Genomic DNA, 16,491 nt, shown 5'->3' with positions numbered 1-16,491 from the left:
TAAAATCATTGTTAATTGAGATAACCTTACAGGAAGATGTCAGGAAAAAGGGCTCATAATAGCAGCAAAAATATACAACATGACAAACTCACTATCCTCTCCAGAGTATCCAATGGCGGATTTGGGCTCTGGACCTTCTCCCATCTCATTAACAGCTTGCACTTTAATGTCAAAGGCAGAGAAGTTGCCCATATCTGTGACGATGAAGGGTGGAGAGGTGATGTTTTTGGTGTGCCAGGACGGACCGCTGCCCAAAACTTTCCTCCACATCACTTTGTAGCGAAAATCTGGGCCATTGAAACTACGCTTGTCCATCTCCTGCAAGAACACAGACTCAGTCTTGAGCTAGAATGTATCTTTCTGTGAACATTGAGAATTTCAAAACATTGGCAATAAGTACAGGGATTCCTTTTTTTATCAGTTTATTTACATGAACTGTTCGCACTAACTGATTCTCTAGAATGAATCAGACTTTCCAACGCTACACGAGAGAGATTGGATCATTTAGGATGAACTAATTCACTATAATGAATCAAACTTTCCAACATTACATGTGAGATGACTGTTTAGGATTAACTAATTCAGTAGAATTAATAATACTTTTCTAACACTACATATACTCTATATATGAGAAAGAGGACCATTTAAGACAAACCAGTTCACTAAAATGAATCTAATTTTTAAAAATTTGAGATAGAGAAAGAGAGAGAGAGAGCGAGAGAGAGAGAGAAGAATAAATAGAATAAATCATACCTGACAACACTACTTAAGAGAGAGAGAGACAGCCGTGTATACTCACTTTTTAAAATATTTAAAAAACACATATTACTTGTGCTACCAAAAATGTAGTGAAGTTAGTAGTGTGGCTATTTTATTTTTGCTTGTTATTTGCCAACACTGCAATATCACATGTACATTATATGATTCCTTTTATCTAACTTTTTTGTCGATTTTCAAGCTTCTGTTCACTTTCTTTTGTGTTCCATGGGGAAAAGAAAACATACAGGTTTGGAACGACATGAAGTGAATGTATTAAGACAGAATCATTTTTGGTCTGAATTGTGCAGCGCACCTTCCATGTGATGACAAGGGTGCCTGGGTGGATGGAATCACTGCACACTCCTTCAGGGTTGCTGTCTGGAGCTGTAGAGGACAAATCATAATTTAGTGCCAAGATGTTCTAACATGGCAATAAAACTGTCACTTTACATCAGCCACACACTGAGAGAAGATACAAACACAAATTCAAAGTGTCATACAATGATTCAAAAGACAAAACAAATGCATTTTCTTTTTCAAGGCAATGTAAGCATTTACACACATGCACACACATGCAGTGTTAACTTACGAGCAGCTGGTGTGGAATAAGCCTCCGTTTCCTTGCTCGGGTCACTCTTGCCGATGTCATTGATGGCGATGATTCGGAAACGGTAAGAAATGAAGGGCTTCAAGGGAAGGGTAGTTCGCTGAATGCTGCCTGACACACGGCTTAGCTCCTCCCATTCCTTTCTTTCAGATCCTGTCTCCTCGAACTCAATCAAATACTCTAGACACAAACATGTATATATATATATATATAATATATATGTATACACATAAAACAGGAAATAACACTGATTTTATATAGACTAGCCCCAAAAAAGTATTTGGACACTTCAAACACACTTAAAAATGTATGAATGCCACTGCATTAGATGCAAAATATTAAGTCAAATAGCATTTTATTTAGAGAAAGCCCACTTTTCAAGTATAAGATGTTTTTTAAAATTTTTTTTTATGATGGTTTCCCGAATTGGGTTTTGGGAGTTGTTGAAACGCTAATAATGAAATAAATCATAATCATAAAAAATATGAAATTAAAACAATTATTAAAAGATATAAATAAAAACAAATTAAAAGGAAACACTAAGTATTTTTGTAAAATATTAAAAAAATGTAGACAAATATTTTATTTGTTTAACTGTATGGAAAGCGACTAGTTACCAACATCAGAGAAGAAAAATGTGTACCTGAAGTAAATATTTTAAGTTTGGCTGACAAATCCCGGTGCAAACTGAGAAAATGTGGTTTGATATTGGTGTGATATTTTGATATTGAGCACAATGACATATTTATTTTAAGTGTGGCTTGAGTGTCCAAAAAAACGTTCAAATCTTTGTTAAACCATCAATTTATACAGCATTTGACATTTAAAGGGGGGAAAAATCAATAAATCAATAACAATGAACATGTATCAAATATTAATTGCATGCAGAAACTGTATGCATTGCATAAACAGGAAAAAAACATATACTGTAACTGTACCTAGCACAGGGCTGTTGTGATCATCTCCAGGAGTCCAGCTGAGAGTGACACTGCGTTCTTTAGGTTCAGTCATTTGTATTTGGGTTGGAGAGTCAGGTCGGTCTGGTGAATAGGGGTTGACAAAGAGGTCAAGGGGTAAGATGCCAGTTAAAACAAGGCATATATGATTTTAAAGGTTATTTCTTGAATCTGCCTACAGCCAAACCTGTCCTTTGTCCTTTCTGTAGGTCACATTATCATACAACATGCAGCAATATAGATCCAGACATGTAAGATTTAGAGATGGCCATGTTATAGGGAACAGGCCATTTATAAAGTACCTACCAACTATAGTGATGGAGCCACTCGCTTCTGCCATATCCAGCGTGGTAATGACTTCACAGGTGTATATCCCTTCATCTTCTTCTTCAACTTTAGGTATTATGAGGGTGGATTCATCTATCATGTACCTAAGATATTTATGGTTAATAATGTTCATGAAATCACGTTATACAGTTCAAACTAAGCCATTCTGCAGCATTTTGAGGGACATGAAGGTATAAAAGCATACTTGTCTGAATCAGAGGACTCTGTGAGCTTCTTTTGGTTCTTCCTCCACTGGACTTGAGGGGCGCCCTGCCTGGAGTCCAACTGGTACATGCAGGTGAGGGTAGCTTTCTTCCCCCGCTGAATTCGCAGAGCCAGCGGAGGTTTCACAATGACTGTCTTATCTAGAAGACAGAATTTGTAAAAGTTAAAAAAGTTTTTTTTTTATTATAATATATATATATATATATATATATATATATATATATATATATAATATATATATAAAATAGAATTTTTCTTGCCTCATGGTTTCAGTAAATTACTTTTTTGGCCAATTTATTACTTTATCTCAAATTTAGACTTTATACATACTTTTTTTTGGCAATATATCCTAAATTGTATTTTTCCTAACCTATTTTTAACCAGTCAGATTTTTGCTTATTATAAAAAGCTAAACAAAAAAAGAAAAATAACTTATAAACTTCAATGATGATGATAATGATTATAATATACAATAATTAAAATATGCATAATCTCCTGCATGCAGTTTTGCTAAGAATATTTTGATATTTTACTGGAAAACGAGACTTTTTTTGGAGTTTGTTGGTTGTATGAGGATATAAGAATACAATAAAAACATCAACATTACATTAGTGTAATGAAAAGAAATGATCCTAACAGTCTGAAGTGAAACCAGTTATAAATCAAGTATGTGTCAAGGCATGAGCATTCATGCATGTTAAACTCACTGAGTATGGCCAGCTCAGCAGTGATGATGATTTTGCTGTTGCTGACAGTGCAGGTGTACTGGCCGCTGTCATTGAGGGAGGCGTTACTGATCTGTAGAGAGCCATCGGATAACTGACTCATCCTTGGGTTGGCTGTAAGTGCGTCCCAGGACTCACCCTCCCTGTGAACACATAAAATATTAATTTTAGCTTGTTTAAATGGATGCAATGTGCGATATTCCAAGAACACCGATATTTAGAAATGCTGACTACTGAGTGTGAATCTGCCCATGTGCCCTAATGGACTCCCCACAAAGCAGCTTCTCCCCACCAATATCAGGACAGCTGGCTAGAGCAGTTCTGGCATGTGAGGAAGGGACACCCCACAGGATCGAGTCTGTCTTACCATGTGACACTGGGCTGAGGAGAGCCAAAGGTCTCGCAAGCCAGCTCAATCGTCTGTCCCTCTGCCACAGAGTACATGAGTGCATCTTCTGTCAGAATCTGGGGAGGCAGTTCTAGAGAAGCAAAAAAAACACACACATCTATGGTATTCTAGTCCCTGAATGCTGCCTTAGCGATCACCACCAAAAAAAAACCCAGCTTTTTTTAGAGCTGCTTTCGAAAATTAATTTACCTATAACATAGACGTAAGCATTGATGAGGATAGATCCATGCTTATTGGCAGCTTTGCACTGATACGCCGCAGTGTCACTGAGTTCCACATTCTTCAGAGTGAGAACACCATGCTTCAAACTGCGACGGGGTTCTGGGTCAATATCTATGCAAAAAAGACACCTCAGTACATCAAGACTATACCAATGTCTCTCATGTCTCAGCTAAACAGATAAAGATTATTTAACATATGCAAACAAACTATATATTAAGACAGGGATTCCCAAACTTTTTTGTCAGCTAAACCTCTTTAATCTAGAATATTTATTTTAAGTACCCCCTGAGATTTTACGCTCACAAAATATTTTAATAACAACGTTTCGGTCAACCAAGTTGACAGCCTATTGTAATTTCATTCAACAATTGATTTGGGTGTTTTTGTTTTGTTTGTTTTTTAAAGTTTTTAAGTATAAGTTAATTTAAATCATTTAGCAACACATTTGCATAGTCACGGTATTTCATATTCTTTTAGTAAGTGTTTGTGATGGATTTTTAAATCAATCATAACTAACATTTCTTTTCCTTGCAGGATAACATTTATATGCTTTTTAAACCTAAATGTTTCCAAACACTTTGGTCAAAGTCAGTAAGTGTGTTTGAATAATCCTTGAATATAACAAAAGGGGAAATGAAACAAGACAGATATCTAAATATATAAACTCATGATTTCGAGTAATCAAGAAATCCAGAGTTTGTTTCTGCCTAGTAACAGAAGGTTTTTACTGGATTATACATATGAAGAACCAATCATATTGCAGGAAAATTATGTAATGAATCATATCACCTTTGCCATGCTCTTACTCTATAAAAACTTACTCTATAAAAACAAACTTTTATGATTTTTTTTTATTAATTAATTTTTTATTTAATCATGAACCCCTGCAATTTGAGAAACCGTGCATTAAGGCATGGAATGTTTCCTGTCAGTTACCAGTAAGTAGATTGCCATTGATGCTCCAGGTAACCTCAGGGCTGGGAATGCCGTCAGCCTTACATTCCAGTTTGACCGTCTCTCCTGGGGCGTACAGCTGGCTCTTTGGTTCTTTCGTCCAATATGGGGCAGCTAGACCACCACAAAACAAACAACTAATCATGAAAGGTCTCTGCCAACTTATTTTACAACTTTCCAGAAGGGATGCAAAATAGGCAATAAGCTTTTATTAAGCAATTATACACCAATCATGCGAGGATGAAAATGTAAATCCTGACTGAGTTGTTTCTTTCGTCAGCAAAGTGTAATTTTAAGTTTTTTTTAGTCATTATCTCCTCAAGTTCACACCCCACATCTAAATCTGCAGAGGAAGTGATCTGGCGGTGTGAAGCATACAGTACCTTCCACAGTGACGCTGTAGGTGTGAGAGATCATGCCTTGCAGATTTTTGGCGGTACATTGGTACTCGCCACCATCAGACTCTGAGATATTCTTAAAGCGCAGAACTCTGTTATAACTGTCAGTGGAGGTGCGTGACTCAGACAGAACTCCATCTTTCCTGATCCACTGGATACTGGGAGCCGGCCTAAAGAGGGAAAGAACAGGATGTAAACAAACAGAACACTTTTGAAGTACACTTTTTAAGTAGGTGAAAACTCTAAAAGACACACAGCCAGATCAGGTCTGACTTACAGGCCCTGAACAATGCATTCCAGCTCTAGGTCTTGGCCACTGAGCACCAGGTAGGAGCTGCGTAAGCCAGTGGGTTGCATCATTTGTGGCCTTCTGTTGCGCACCACTGAGTTAGCTACAGACAGAGACAAAGACAGAATTATTGAGGGAAATGAGGAGAGAGAGAGCATGATAAACAATCACAGCTGCAGTAAGTGGGTGTTAACACAGGACTAAAGCTGGGCAAAACAGCTAAAATAATATCCCCAATGGATGGATTGATAGATACTAGATGGATTAAGACAGACACCATTGGCATTGAATTGTCAATTTTGCACCATTGACATTGAATCTTAGACACTGTGTTACTGTATGTTAAAAAATAGCTCAATATTAAAAAGTATTGCTCTTTTCAACTGTTCAGCTCAAAAGTTGTATACAATAGTTCTGGTTTGTCAAGGACAGTCAGCATCCACTCTGCCTTGATACTTACAGGGGACAACAGTGAGTTTGATGGGCTCTTTGAGCTGGATGATGAATGCGCTGAGGAACTGAGTGTTGCAGGTGTAGTCATCTCGGCTGTCTGCCGGAGTCACATGAGAGAAGTACAAGTTTCCATCGCGACCCTGAATCACACGCTCGTTTTGCTGAATGTGCCGCAACCCTAAGTGAAAAAGTTTCATATACTGTATATAGATATTGCTGAGATGTTGTTCATGTTTAACATGGATAAACCAGGATAAAAACAGGCTAACTTTTGTCCATCCAGTGGATGACCGGGGCCACGCTGCTGTTAGGAAGATTACAGGGAAGCACCACACTCTCTCCTTCCTCAACCTTCTTTGACACCTTCTTCTCCTTCTGTAGAGTGGGAGTGTCTGCGAGAGAGAATGAATTAAAATTACATTCAAAAGTTTGGGGTCAGTAAAAATGTATAGTTTTTAAAAACTTTTGCTCCGCAAGGCTGCATTTATTTGATTAAAAAAATTAAAAGAACTGTTTTCTATTTTAGTTCTATTTCTATCTTCAGTGTCAAATGATCCTTCAGATATCATTCTAATATGCTCATTTGGTGCTCAAGAAATATATTTCTTATTATTGTCAATATTGAAAAAAGTTGAGCTGTGTAAGATTGTTGTGGAAACCGTGATACATTTTTTTCAGGATTCTTTTATGAAAATTTGTAACATTATAAATGTATTTACTGTCACTTCACATCACTTTAAAGTATCCTAGCTAAAAAAAGAAATAAAAAAGTATTAATTTCTTTCAACAAAATGAAGCTTACTGATTCCAAACTTTTAAATACCAGTGCAAATGAATAAAACAGTTTTTAAATTCATTCTCAGATATGGATGGGTAACATTTTAATTATTATTTACAATAATTGACCATTTAAAATAAATTTTATCCTTGTGAGAAACCAGATTATGCTAATTAGCTAGCAAGTAATTATATACAGCACAGCTGACAAAACAAAGGAACACCAGAATGCAATTAAAAACTATACCATTATTTAGAAGATGCCTTGGCTTGAAATGATATGAAATACGCATGTGATTGTGCACATATTAATGTGTCCAGCAGCACCAGCTGTGTGTGGAGTTCATAATACGCAGGCTATTGTTAGCCATGCTCATGCTGAGTACTCTCACTTCCTGCACATACTAATCCCAGGAGTGGTCGTCCCCGCTGACACACTTACACGACTCACACTGGTTTCTGAGGTAACTGTTGTCAGGGAAACTGGCAGAGAGGTCGGGACAGTGTAAGGGAGACAGGTAGATTGCTAGATAGATGCGATAGAGGTGTTGTTGTTTTTACAATGAGCCGCTCACAGAGTTGTGTTTGATAGCTAATTGGGAAGCAATCTGGGATTTATATTCGTTCTGGAATTCTTCGAAGTGCTTGTGTGACTGGCACACACAATGAGCAGTAATTTTCCTTCAAATATTTTTCATTTTCTGCATATGACACACAACAGGGGGCAGGGGGCTTGATTTTGGGCTGTTATCTGCTGCGCGCCAGATTCTCTCAACAGAAAACTATCCACATGTGGTAATATCAGGGATATCAAACAGGCAATCATAAGTGTGCTGCTCTATAATGTTGTGGTAATGAGAGTGACTTACTCTCTGTGATAATACGAGCCTCTTTAGACACGGCCGTGCCGAGCTCATTAGATGCGTAGCAGTTATATCTGCCCTGGTACTGGTGGATGGGTCCATCCTTGGCTGTCAACGAGAAGGTCCCAGAATCTCTGGACACTGAGAGGTCAGGGTCTTTAGAGGGGTCAAACTCCAAACCATCTTTCACCCAGCGGAACCTAGCGAGGATACAGATAAGAAATAAGTGACAGTAAAAAAACTTTTTTTTCAACATAGAAAATAAAATCCATAAATTAAATTAGTATTTTTTTCTCAACTAATCGCTTCTAAGATTAGTAATAAATTATCTGTAAAAAGCCTGTAGGCTACTGTATACACCATTCAGCAAGATTATTATTATTTTTTTTTAAAAGAAATTAAAGGGAAAGTTTGCCCAAAAATGTGAATTCTATCATCATTTACTCTCCCTAAAGTTGTTCCAGACCTGTATGGATTTCTTTCTTCTGTTGAACATAAAATAAGTTATTTTGAAGAATGTTGGTAACCAAACAGTTGATGGTTGATGGTCAACTCTTTGGTTACCCATTTTCTTCAAAAAATTCATACAGGTTTAGAACATCTTAAAGATCCCTTTAATACTTCTATTCAACAATGATGCATTAAATTGGTCAAAAGTGATATTAAAGGCATTTATAATGTTTCAAATGATTTTTATTTCAAATATGCTGTTCTTTTGGACTTTATATGCATGAAAGAAGCCTGGGGGAAAAAACGTAGCACGGTTTCCACAAAAACATTAAGCAGCACAACTGTTTTCAACATTGATAATACTAAGAAATGTTTTTCGAGCAGCAAATCAGTATATTAGAATGATTTTTGAAGGATCATGTGACAATGAAGACTGGAGTAATGATGTTAATCATCAGCTTTGACATCACAGGAGTAAATAACATTTTTAAAATATATCAAAATAAAAAACAGTTTTTCAAAAATGTAATACTATTTCACAATATTACACAATATTTTATCGTATTTTGACCAAATAAATGCAGCCTTGATGAACATAAGCTCTTCTTTTAAAAACATTTTAAAAAATCTTACCGACCCCAAACTTTTGAACTACAAAGGTACTCATAACTCCTTTTAATACACTTTGACATCAGATATTTTAAGTCACTCTAACCACTTTACGTTATGACATTCATAGCCAATTTTAAAATATACTGAGAGTGGCATAGACAGGCATGTCATTTTTCTTATAGATCAAATAGAAAAATAGATAGATTTACAAATAAATTGATATAAAACTATTTAAATCATGTTTAAAAAGGGTAGTTAAATGTAAACAAATACTACATTTCGAAATTAAATAAATTCTAAAGAATTAAATAAAATGTCTATTTACAAAGTGATTATTTGCATTTTTATTTTTGAATTAACACTTAATTAATTATAAATTATTTAATAAAATTAATAAATTCTTCATTTTATTTTTAAGTGACACTCCTAGTCTTCCATGGCATATAGACCTATAACTAAATTACCAGACATAAAAGCCATTAAAGTCCAATTCTTTAAAGTTTTTAAAACACATCATATGCTAACAGGTTTAAATGTGCATCTAGGAATAGGTTATGTAACTGTGGCTGTAAATTTTTATGGATGAATACAATGCAAAAAAGAAAAAAGCAATATAAAAAGGCTTCAAATAAACAGTTACCAAATGATGTAATTGTGTTGCTATGGATACTAACGTGGGTGGGGGATTCCCAGTTGCCTCACAGGTGAGTGTGATGTCATCTGCTGAAAAGGTGGTGATAGACTCTGGCTGGGCAGTGATCACTGGGGGGCTTTTCACTGCGGAGACAGTTCATCACACTCAAAACATTCAATTACCCTGTATATTTCTGCAAACTGTGGAGTTAGCAAGGCAGCACCCTTAAAATAGAAATAGACATTCCAAAAAGCTATAATAACAGCTCATTTGTTAGTTGCTTCAGATGTGGATGATGAAGGCATATTAGTTCACAGGAGTTAAGCAGACCTGCTGTAATCACAATATTCAAAACTACTTAATGATCCACAGCGCCACTGACTTCAGTTAAGTTTCCCAATAAACCTCAACAATGTTCTGAAGCAAGTGCCTCTGAATCTCCCCAACACACTCACTCGATTAGTTCCAGGAAACGGAATTTCACCATATCATTAGAAACTCCCAAGTGAAAAGATGGAAATGAAGAGTGCGGTGTAAAGCATGCAGAGACCCGAGATGTTCTCTAAGTGTCTGTTGTTTTACGGATGAGTGGCCCGTGAAAGAATTGGAGAGCAGGAAGAAAATTAGACTTGAGGAATGAATAAGAGAGGCAGACAGCGAGAGCATAAAGCATTAGTGATGTAATCTACTGACTGAGTCACTGAGGCTATAAACAAGTGCTTATACTGGACACATAACAACACTGATGTCTGGGAATGGTTACAGTGATCCCTCACTATGCAGCTTATACCCTCATCTATCTATCTATCTATCTATCTATCTATCTATCTATCTATAAGAAGAAGAAAAAAATTCAGATTAAAAAAGGAAACTGTTCAAAATGAAAGTAATCCCAGGTGAAGGATTTTTTTATGGGCCATTAACCATTATAACTGGTAGGCATGGCCACCCCTCACCCATCAATGGAAGATAATCATTCATTTTAAAAGACTCCTGCCTTAATGCACCCTCAATAAAAAAAAATTTAAAAAAATAATAATTCCCACACTTCTAAATATAACAAACAAATATCTCAGCTGATCAGTTTGGGCTGTTTGCTGCAGGCTGTGTTCTGTTATTGGAATGAATCTGGGAAATGTTAGTGGAGTAGAGTCAGTACATGCATAAACATATGCTAGAAATACTCACAGTGTCTTATTTTGTCTGTCCATTTAGTCAGCGGTGGGAAAAAATAAATATTTTTAGTTTACAGTACAGTAATACACACCGACAGCATGCGCTTATATCGTACACACCACATACGAACACGTAGAACATGCGCACACACATACACATAAACTATGTATATATGACTATTATTCCTAAGTAAAGCTAATTACAACTCCCAACATCTAACCCTAATGAGGATTAGATGCTTTACTGTATTTGCAAGGGCATTTAGAGGTATAGCAAACAAGTGCACATAAACACGCATTTGTTCTTCTGTCATGGTGTGATCTTTCTATTGACTTTATATAGATATTTTCTATTTTTATTTATTTTTATTTTCTCTATTTTTTATATATATATATATATATATATATATATATATATATATCTCTAAAACGTCACAGAAACTATTTTGCATCTTAGATTTTCATTAAAAAAATTTGTTGATATGTTTACTATCCTCGAGACAACATTTGCTCCAAAAGTGAAGGCAAAACCGAACCCCCCACCACCAGCTAGATTGCATTAAGCCTTTAAAAAAAGAAAATGTTATGATTTCACTGTTTGGAGGTGAAACAAAGAAAACACATGATGCCAGCTCAGACACCTGGACTGTAGTTCAGCTGGCCAACAAGAGGCACACTAGAGATAACAAGATGCTGGCAAAGCAGAGCTAAAATAAACTCCCTCCCTAGTCCCTATCTAGCTATTTTCTTTCCTTCAAAGAGTTCAACCTCCCCTTTGCAAGACTACTTAGTACTGCAGTCCCAACAACTTAATAAGAAACCAAACGTGCTGAATGTCAGAAAACTGCAATACAGCAGGGAGACAGGAACTGTTAGCATATGGGCCGGACTCGGTCAGACTGTGTGTGCTGGCTAAGCATTTTAATGAGGGTGTGTTATCGATCTCAATGATCACATCCATCGTGTCTATGTTTCCCATTTAAATGTCACTAATTGAAAGTCAAGAGAAATCATGACCTTTTAATGCAGATTTCACTTTTCACTGACATCTCACATTCTGGTGCATTTCTGTTTTGTAGTTTTCATAATCCTGTCTTTTTCCTCTTCTTCTTTGTGTGTGTGTGTGTGTGTGTGTGTGTGTGTGTGTGTGTGTGTGTGTGTGTGTGTGTGTGTGTGTGTGTGGAGGGGCGGGAAAGAGAGATGCTCTGTTACACTGATACATGGCTGCAATCTTAAATTGCAGATGTACAATAATAGCAACAAACCCAGTGCTGTTAATAGCTTCAGGAAGCTTGTAGCAGCTGCTGTTTTTACAGTTCCTGCTCAGGTGGGTTTCAATCACTGTGCGCTTGACTGTCCTTTCCAATCAGGCCTGTACTAGGTATTCAGGTCAATAGTATAATCAATTGAGCAATTAAACTCGCTTATAACTGCTCATTCTGCACTTTTTAACTCACATACACCTAATAATAAGCACTAGCAAACATTATAATACTGCAAAAAAAAAAAAAAAACATGCACACACACTCACCATGCACTCACATATTTAATGTAATGTCAAATCCTGTACTCACATTTGGATGGGATGTTGATCATGGTGTCCCCGGGCTTTGGAGCCACAGACAGCAGGAGGAGAGGGAGCAGGAGAGCAGCACATCGCCCCCTGCTGCACACCTGCTGTAGTGACGTGGCAGGCATTGCACCTGCTGGCAGGCACAAACACTACGGGCCAGAAAATCTCAGATTATCCCAATCAGAGAAGAGCAGTCTTCACCGTTTCTCCTTCCTGTATGTTTCTCTTAGGTCCACACCCTCCTGATGCACTCTCACTGCAAGAGAAGAGGGAGAGAGAGAGAGAGCGTGATGGAAGGAAGGGCAGACCCACATGCATAGAGAAAAAAAACAAAACACTCAGACTTCCACATGGCCCAGGATAGAGGGAGCCAGAAGAGCCAGAGAGAGAGGGGTGGAGTTGGGGTGCATGTAAGAAATGAAGGTGAATGATATGTTGTGAAAATATTGTCAACCATTACAAAAAGATGCAATGGTAACATGGTGAAGTGATAATTTCAGGTGACAATACCATATACCATGGTACACAATGATTATTAAAATAATTTCATGTACCATACTATTAACATTGCAGTACTCCAAGGTACTTCAAGCAATACCATAGTAGTCAAACAACTATGGTAGTACCATGGTACTTTTTGTTGGTTAATATTCAAATAATAATAATATTAACAACAATAATACTATAATATTATTATTATTATATTGGTAGAGTAATACACGAGCTTTTCTTTCCCTTTCTACTATAGCCTGCCCTACATTAAAATGTTTATGATTTAAATGTAGTTATCAGTCATAACATTTGCATATTCTGCATCAGCTAAAACTTCTATATCAATATTTAGTGTGGTCAATTATGTCTGAAAGACTTAATTTAAAGCAGAATACAATACATTCCATTGATATAAATACTAGACATAATTTTATAGATGAAGTGCGAATAAGTAGTAGCACATGGCAAAATGTCCTTATCTCAAGCTCAGATCAACTGTGACCTCAAAGCAATTTACTCAGAATTTCCTCAGCAAGATCTCAGAAGATCTTAATGGTCATGCCATTATTGGATAATGATGAATGGAGGCAGGTGCAAGCAAAAAGATTAATATCAAACAATGTCTGGGTCTTTTGAGGAGCCCTTTTTAATGGAAAAGATATGCATCTGTTAGAGCAGCTATCCCTCACGCCACAGGCTTATGAGCTACGCCGCATGAGGACTTCTCCATCTGTACCTGGGCCTGCCAAATGACACCACAAAGACCTGCATGTGCGGCTCCATTTATCAGCACTATCACTTGATAAGGCAAGTGAATGAAAAAAGACGACTGCTTGATCACAATACAATACAAAAATGAGCTCCCCAAGGACTTGTGATAAAAACTTCAGACAGAGAATGGGGATGAAACAAAAGAAGCAGCGAGAGGTGGATATTTTTGTTGGCTCGGGTAGAGCGTGTCTGACAGCAGCTGGCAGCTATGCATATCTTTAGCTGGGCACCGCTGTACCCTACTGGTGCCAAACCCTAGAGCTGAGTGACCTTGGAGCAGAGGGAAAGGTTGAAAGAGGGGTAAAGCACAAGGCTCAGACTAGCATGAATTTCCAAGAGGTTTCGTGAAGGTCTATGGTTGTTTGGTGCTGGTCTAGCTGGCAGAAAAACACCACTGAGCTGGATTTCAGTCCCACAAGGCCCCTGAGAAAACATCTTTGGAGGTCGCAAGACTTGCCACCCTGGCTCTTTCCAGCTACCTCTGCTGCTCCTAGTGGCAGACCCCTTAACATGCATAAAACAAAAAATCCCAAGGGCTCGCTGCATCCTGCGGTGGACATTCAACCGCAAGCAATGTTAGAAACCACGCCCTTGACCAATACTTCATTCACCTTGTGACTCCCTATCCCGCCCCAGAAACCCGATTTGTTGTAGGCTATGTAGGTTTCTGATTGGCAGTTTTTTTTTAGGTGTACGGGTAGGTTAAGAGTGTTTCAGTACTGTCTGTCATAAAAAGAGAAATATAAGAAGTAAATGAAAAAGAGTTAGGCGTGAAGGTTTAAGGTCCTTGCACATGTGTTTTTCCGTATTCGTCATTCGGTGGCTGTGAATTGTCAAAACAATTCTCAAAATGCTTGCTATGGATGCGAAAAGCACAGAAAATTCTGCGAAAACTGTTGAAAATACCTTCCACAGAGAAGGAAATGAATAGTAGAAATAAAGTCGTTATTTTATTTTTTTTGTGCACAAAAAGTATTCTCGTTGCTTGATAAATTTAAGCTTGAGCCACTGTAGTCACTTGGACTATTTTAACGATGTCTTTAATATCTTTTCGGGGGACAAGTTTTAATCCCTTAGAAGCCTGGAGGAGTGATCCAGCTCTCATATTTAATCAAAAATATCTTAATTTGTGTTCCTAAGATGAACGAAGGTCTAACGGGGTTGGAACAACATGAGGGTGAGTAATTACTGACAGAATTTTCATTTTGGATGAACTAACCCTTTTATAATCTTTTCATGTTCTGGCTAATAACTGATAATCGGTCGATCTAAAATTCAATACTATAAAATAAATCATTTTAAGTTCTACAAGTGAATTGAGGCATCACAAGGACTGATATTTAATGGGAATTGTTACAGCAACTGGAACATTTGAGTCAGCATTTGAGCCCACATAATGCTACTTACAGGTCACATATAGAAGATCACACACATAATGTTGGTGTAGTGCCTCAATCTTGGATTACGTGGCTCATTAAGCACAATCACCTCTCATACGAGAGTCACATCGTATCAGCGCTGTGCCTGCAAATCTCTTGGTGAAAGCAAGAGGAAAGAAAAAAAGGAGGAGTGGAAGGGATGAAAGAAGATGACAAGCAAGACAGTAATCCATTCTTCCATTAAATCACACAGCTGCCCAAATCAATCAGTCACCTTTCATCCTCTACACTCGGTGATTTTAGTATTACCTGATCAGAGGGGGAGGGGGATGTGTAAGCAGCCAATTAGATGCCAGGTAAGCCTCCGTTGGCCTTTAACAAATGCCATCAAATGAGGATGAATCGAGTCGGGCCTTCATTGGATTTCATTGGCACTGAGAGGTGCTGAGCTTAGTCTGATTAGGCCTGTCACACTTCTGCTCCAGAGGGAGCCGGCCGCCAATCAAATAAGTACCCAGTAACATGTCATCAAGCAGTACCCGCTAACTAGGTGACCAAGTCAAGCATGACTGGCTTGCAGAGAATAAAGCAGGGAAGGAGGGGTTTGAGGGTGTGCAACTGAACGGGAGTGTCTCATTTCCATGTAATGAGCTCCAGGCACTACTTGAACCCCAACGTGCTGATAAGAACCTTGTCTATCACGGCTTACATGGCCTCTGTTGCTGATATGAGAGAGATTGACAATGGTCAGGGTCTCTCAGCGCTGCTGTGCAGCTGTTGCTGATAGTATCTAATCCTATCACCTGCCTTATTACCTAAGGTCATAGACTAAACGTCACTGATTCCCTGCAGCGGACTGGGAACCGAAGGCAATTATTTGGTTTCCAAGGAACAGATGTGCATGCATGCAAAAAACAAAACAATAAGTCATAAAAAACATACCATGCTTTCAGCACCGCAGAGAATTGATGCAGCATTCCACATAAACAAACTCTGTAATGTCAACCCTGAGGCAACTGAATAACAAACAATTATCTTTGCGAAATGGAGCATAACACTTCACTCACAGCACATACTGCTTGAATTTCAGTGGAAATGTGAATGATATCATCACAGAAAGTTGTTTTTGAATGTAATCACTGCAAAGGTTATGTGGATCACAACTTCTAAAAATGACAGTAGTCAATTTTTAAGCTTCTAAATACAAGAATTTAGAACAAGAAAAGGGTGGTTCTTATTCAAGTACATTAATAGTGTAAAATGTGTATTTTTTTATTTTTAAATTAGGTGTTATATAATCGTCAGTGGACAAACTTGCTGAACACTGTATTTCAGGAGCTGAAAGCTAAACTTCTTCCCTTATCATTATTCCGGTCATGTCAGAGATTATATTGGGATTCTATAGTGTAAATCCTGCTCTTATTTGATCCTGAGGTTATCC

The 16,491-nt window shown here is 37.5% G+C and overlaps 1 protein-coding gene across 4 annotated transcripts in view; it reads right to left on the bottom strand.

Moving 5' to 3' along the window:
* Positions 1–16,491, bottom strand: part of l1cama (L1 cell adhesion molecule, paralog a) — a 48,981-nt gene that overhangs the window by 7,659 nt on the left and 24,831 nt on the right. For 2 of the 4 annotated variants that reach the window (XM_077218112.1, XM_077218113.1), the window contains exons 2-18: positions 12,406–12,664; positions 9,701–9,803; positions 7,971–8,164; positions 6,594–6,716; positions 6,332–6,502; positions 5,860–5,974; positions 5,568–5,752; positions 5,167–5,298; positions 4,198–4,341; positions 3,967–4,078; positions 3,582–3,742; positions 2,855–3,014; positions 2,629–2,753; positions 2,305–2,406; positions 1,349–1,546; positions 1,073–1,143; positions 93–318 (exon numbers count right to left, since the gene is read on the bottom strand). In XM_077218112.1, the coding sequence (XP_077074227.1) occupies positions 93–318; positions 1,073–1,143; positions 1,349–1,546; positions 2,305–2,406; positions 2,629–2,753; positions 2,855–3,014; positions 3,582–3,742; positions 3,967–4,078; positions 4,198–4,341; positions 5,167–5,298; positions 5,568–5,752; positions 5,860–5,974; positions 6,332–6,502; positions 6,594–6,716; positions 7,971–8,164; positions 9,701–9,803; position 12,406 (2,323 nt within the window). In that variant the 5' untranslated portion in view covers positions 12,407–12,664. Of the gene's footprint in view, positions 1–92; positions 319–1,072; positions 1,144–1,348; positions 1,547–2,304; positions 2,407–2,628; positions 2,754–2,854; positions 3,015–3,581; positions 3,743–3,966; positions 4,079–4,197; positions 4,342–5,166; positions 5,299–5,567; positions 5,753–5,859; positions 5,975–6,331; positions 6,503–6,593; positions 6,717–7,970; positions 8,165–9,700; positions 9,804–12,405; positions 12,665–16,491 lie in introns of those variants that run through there. The other 2 variants (XM_077218111.1, XM_077218110.1) reach the window with 2 other exon arrangements.

This window comes from Siphateles boraxobius, unplaced genomic scaffold, assembly GCF_051911475.1.
Source record: "Siphateles boraxobius isolate OS27281-9 unplaced genomic scaffold, OSU_SipBor_1 77, whole genome shotgun sequence".
Lineage (NCBI taxonomy): Eukaryota > Metazoa > Chordata > Actinopteri > Cypriniformes > Leuciscidae > Siphateles > Siphateles boraxobius.
The sequence above is the reverse complement of the archived record's forward strand: the minus strand, read 5'-3'. Positions and strand labels throughout refer to the sequence as shown.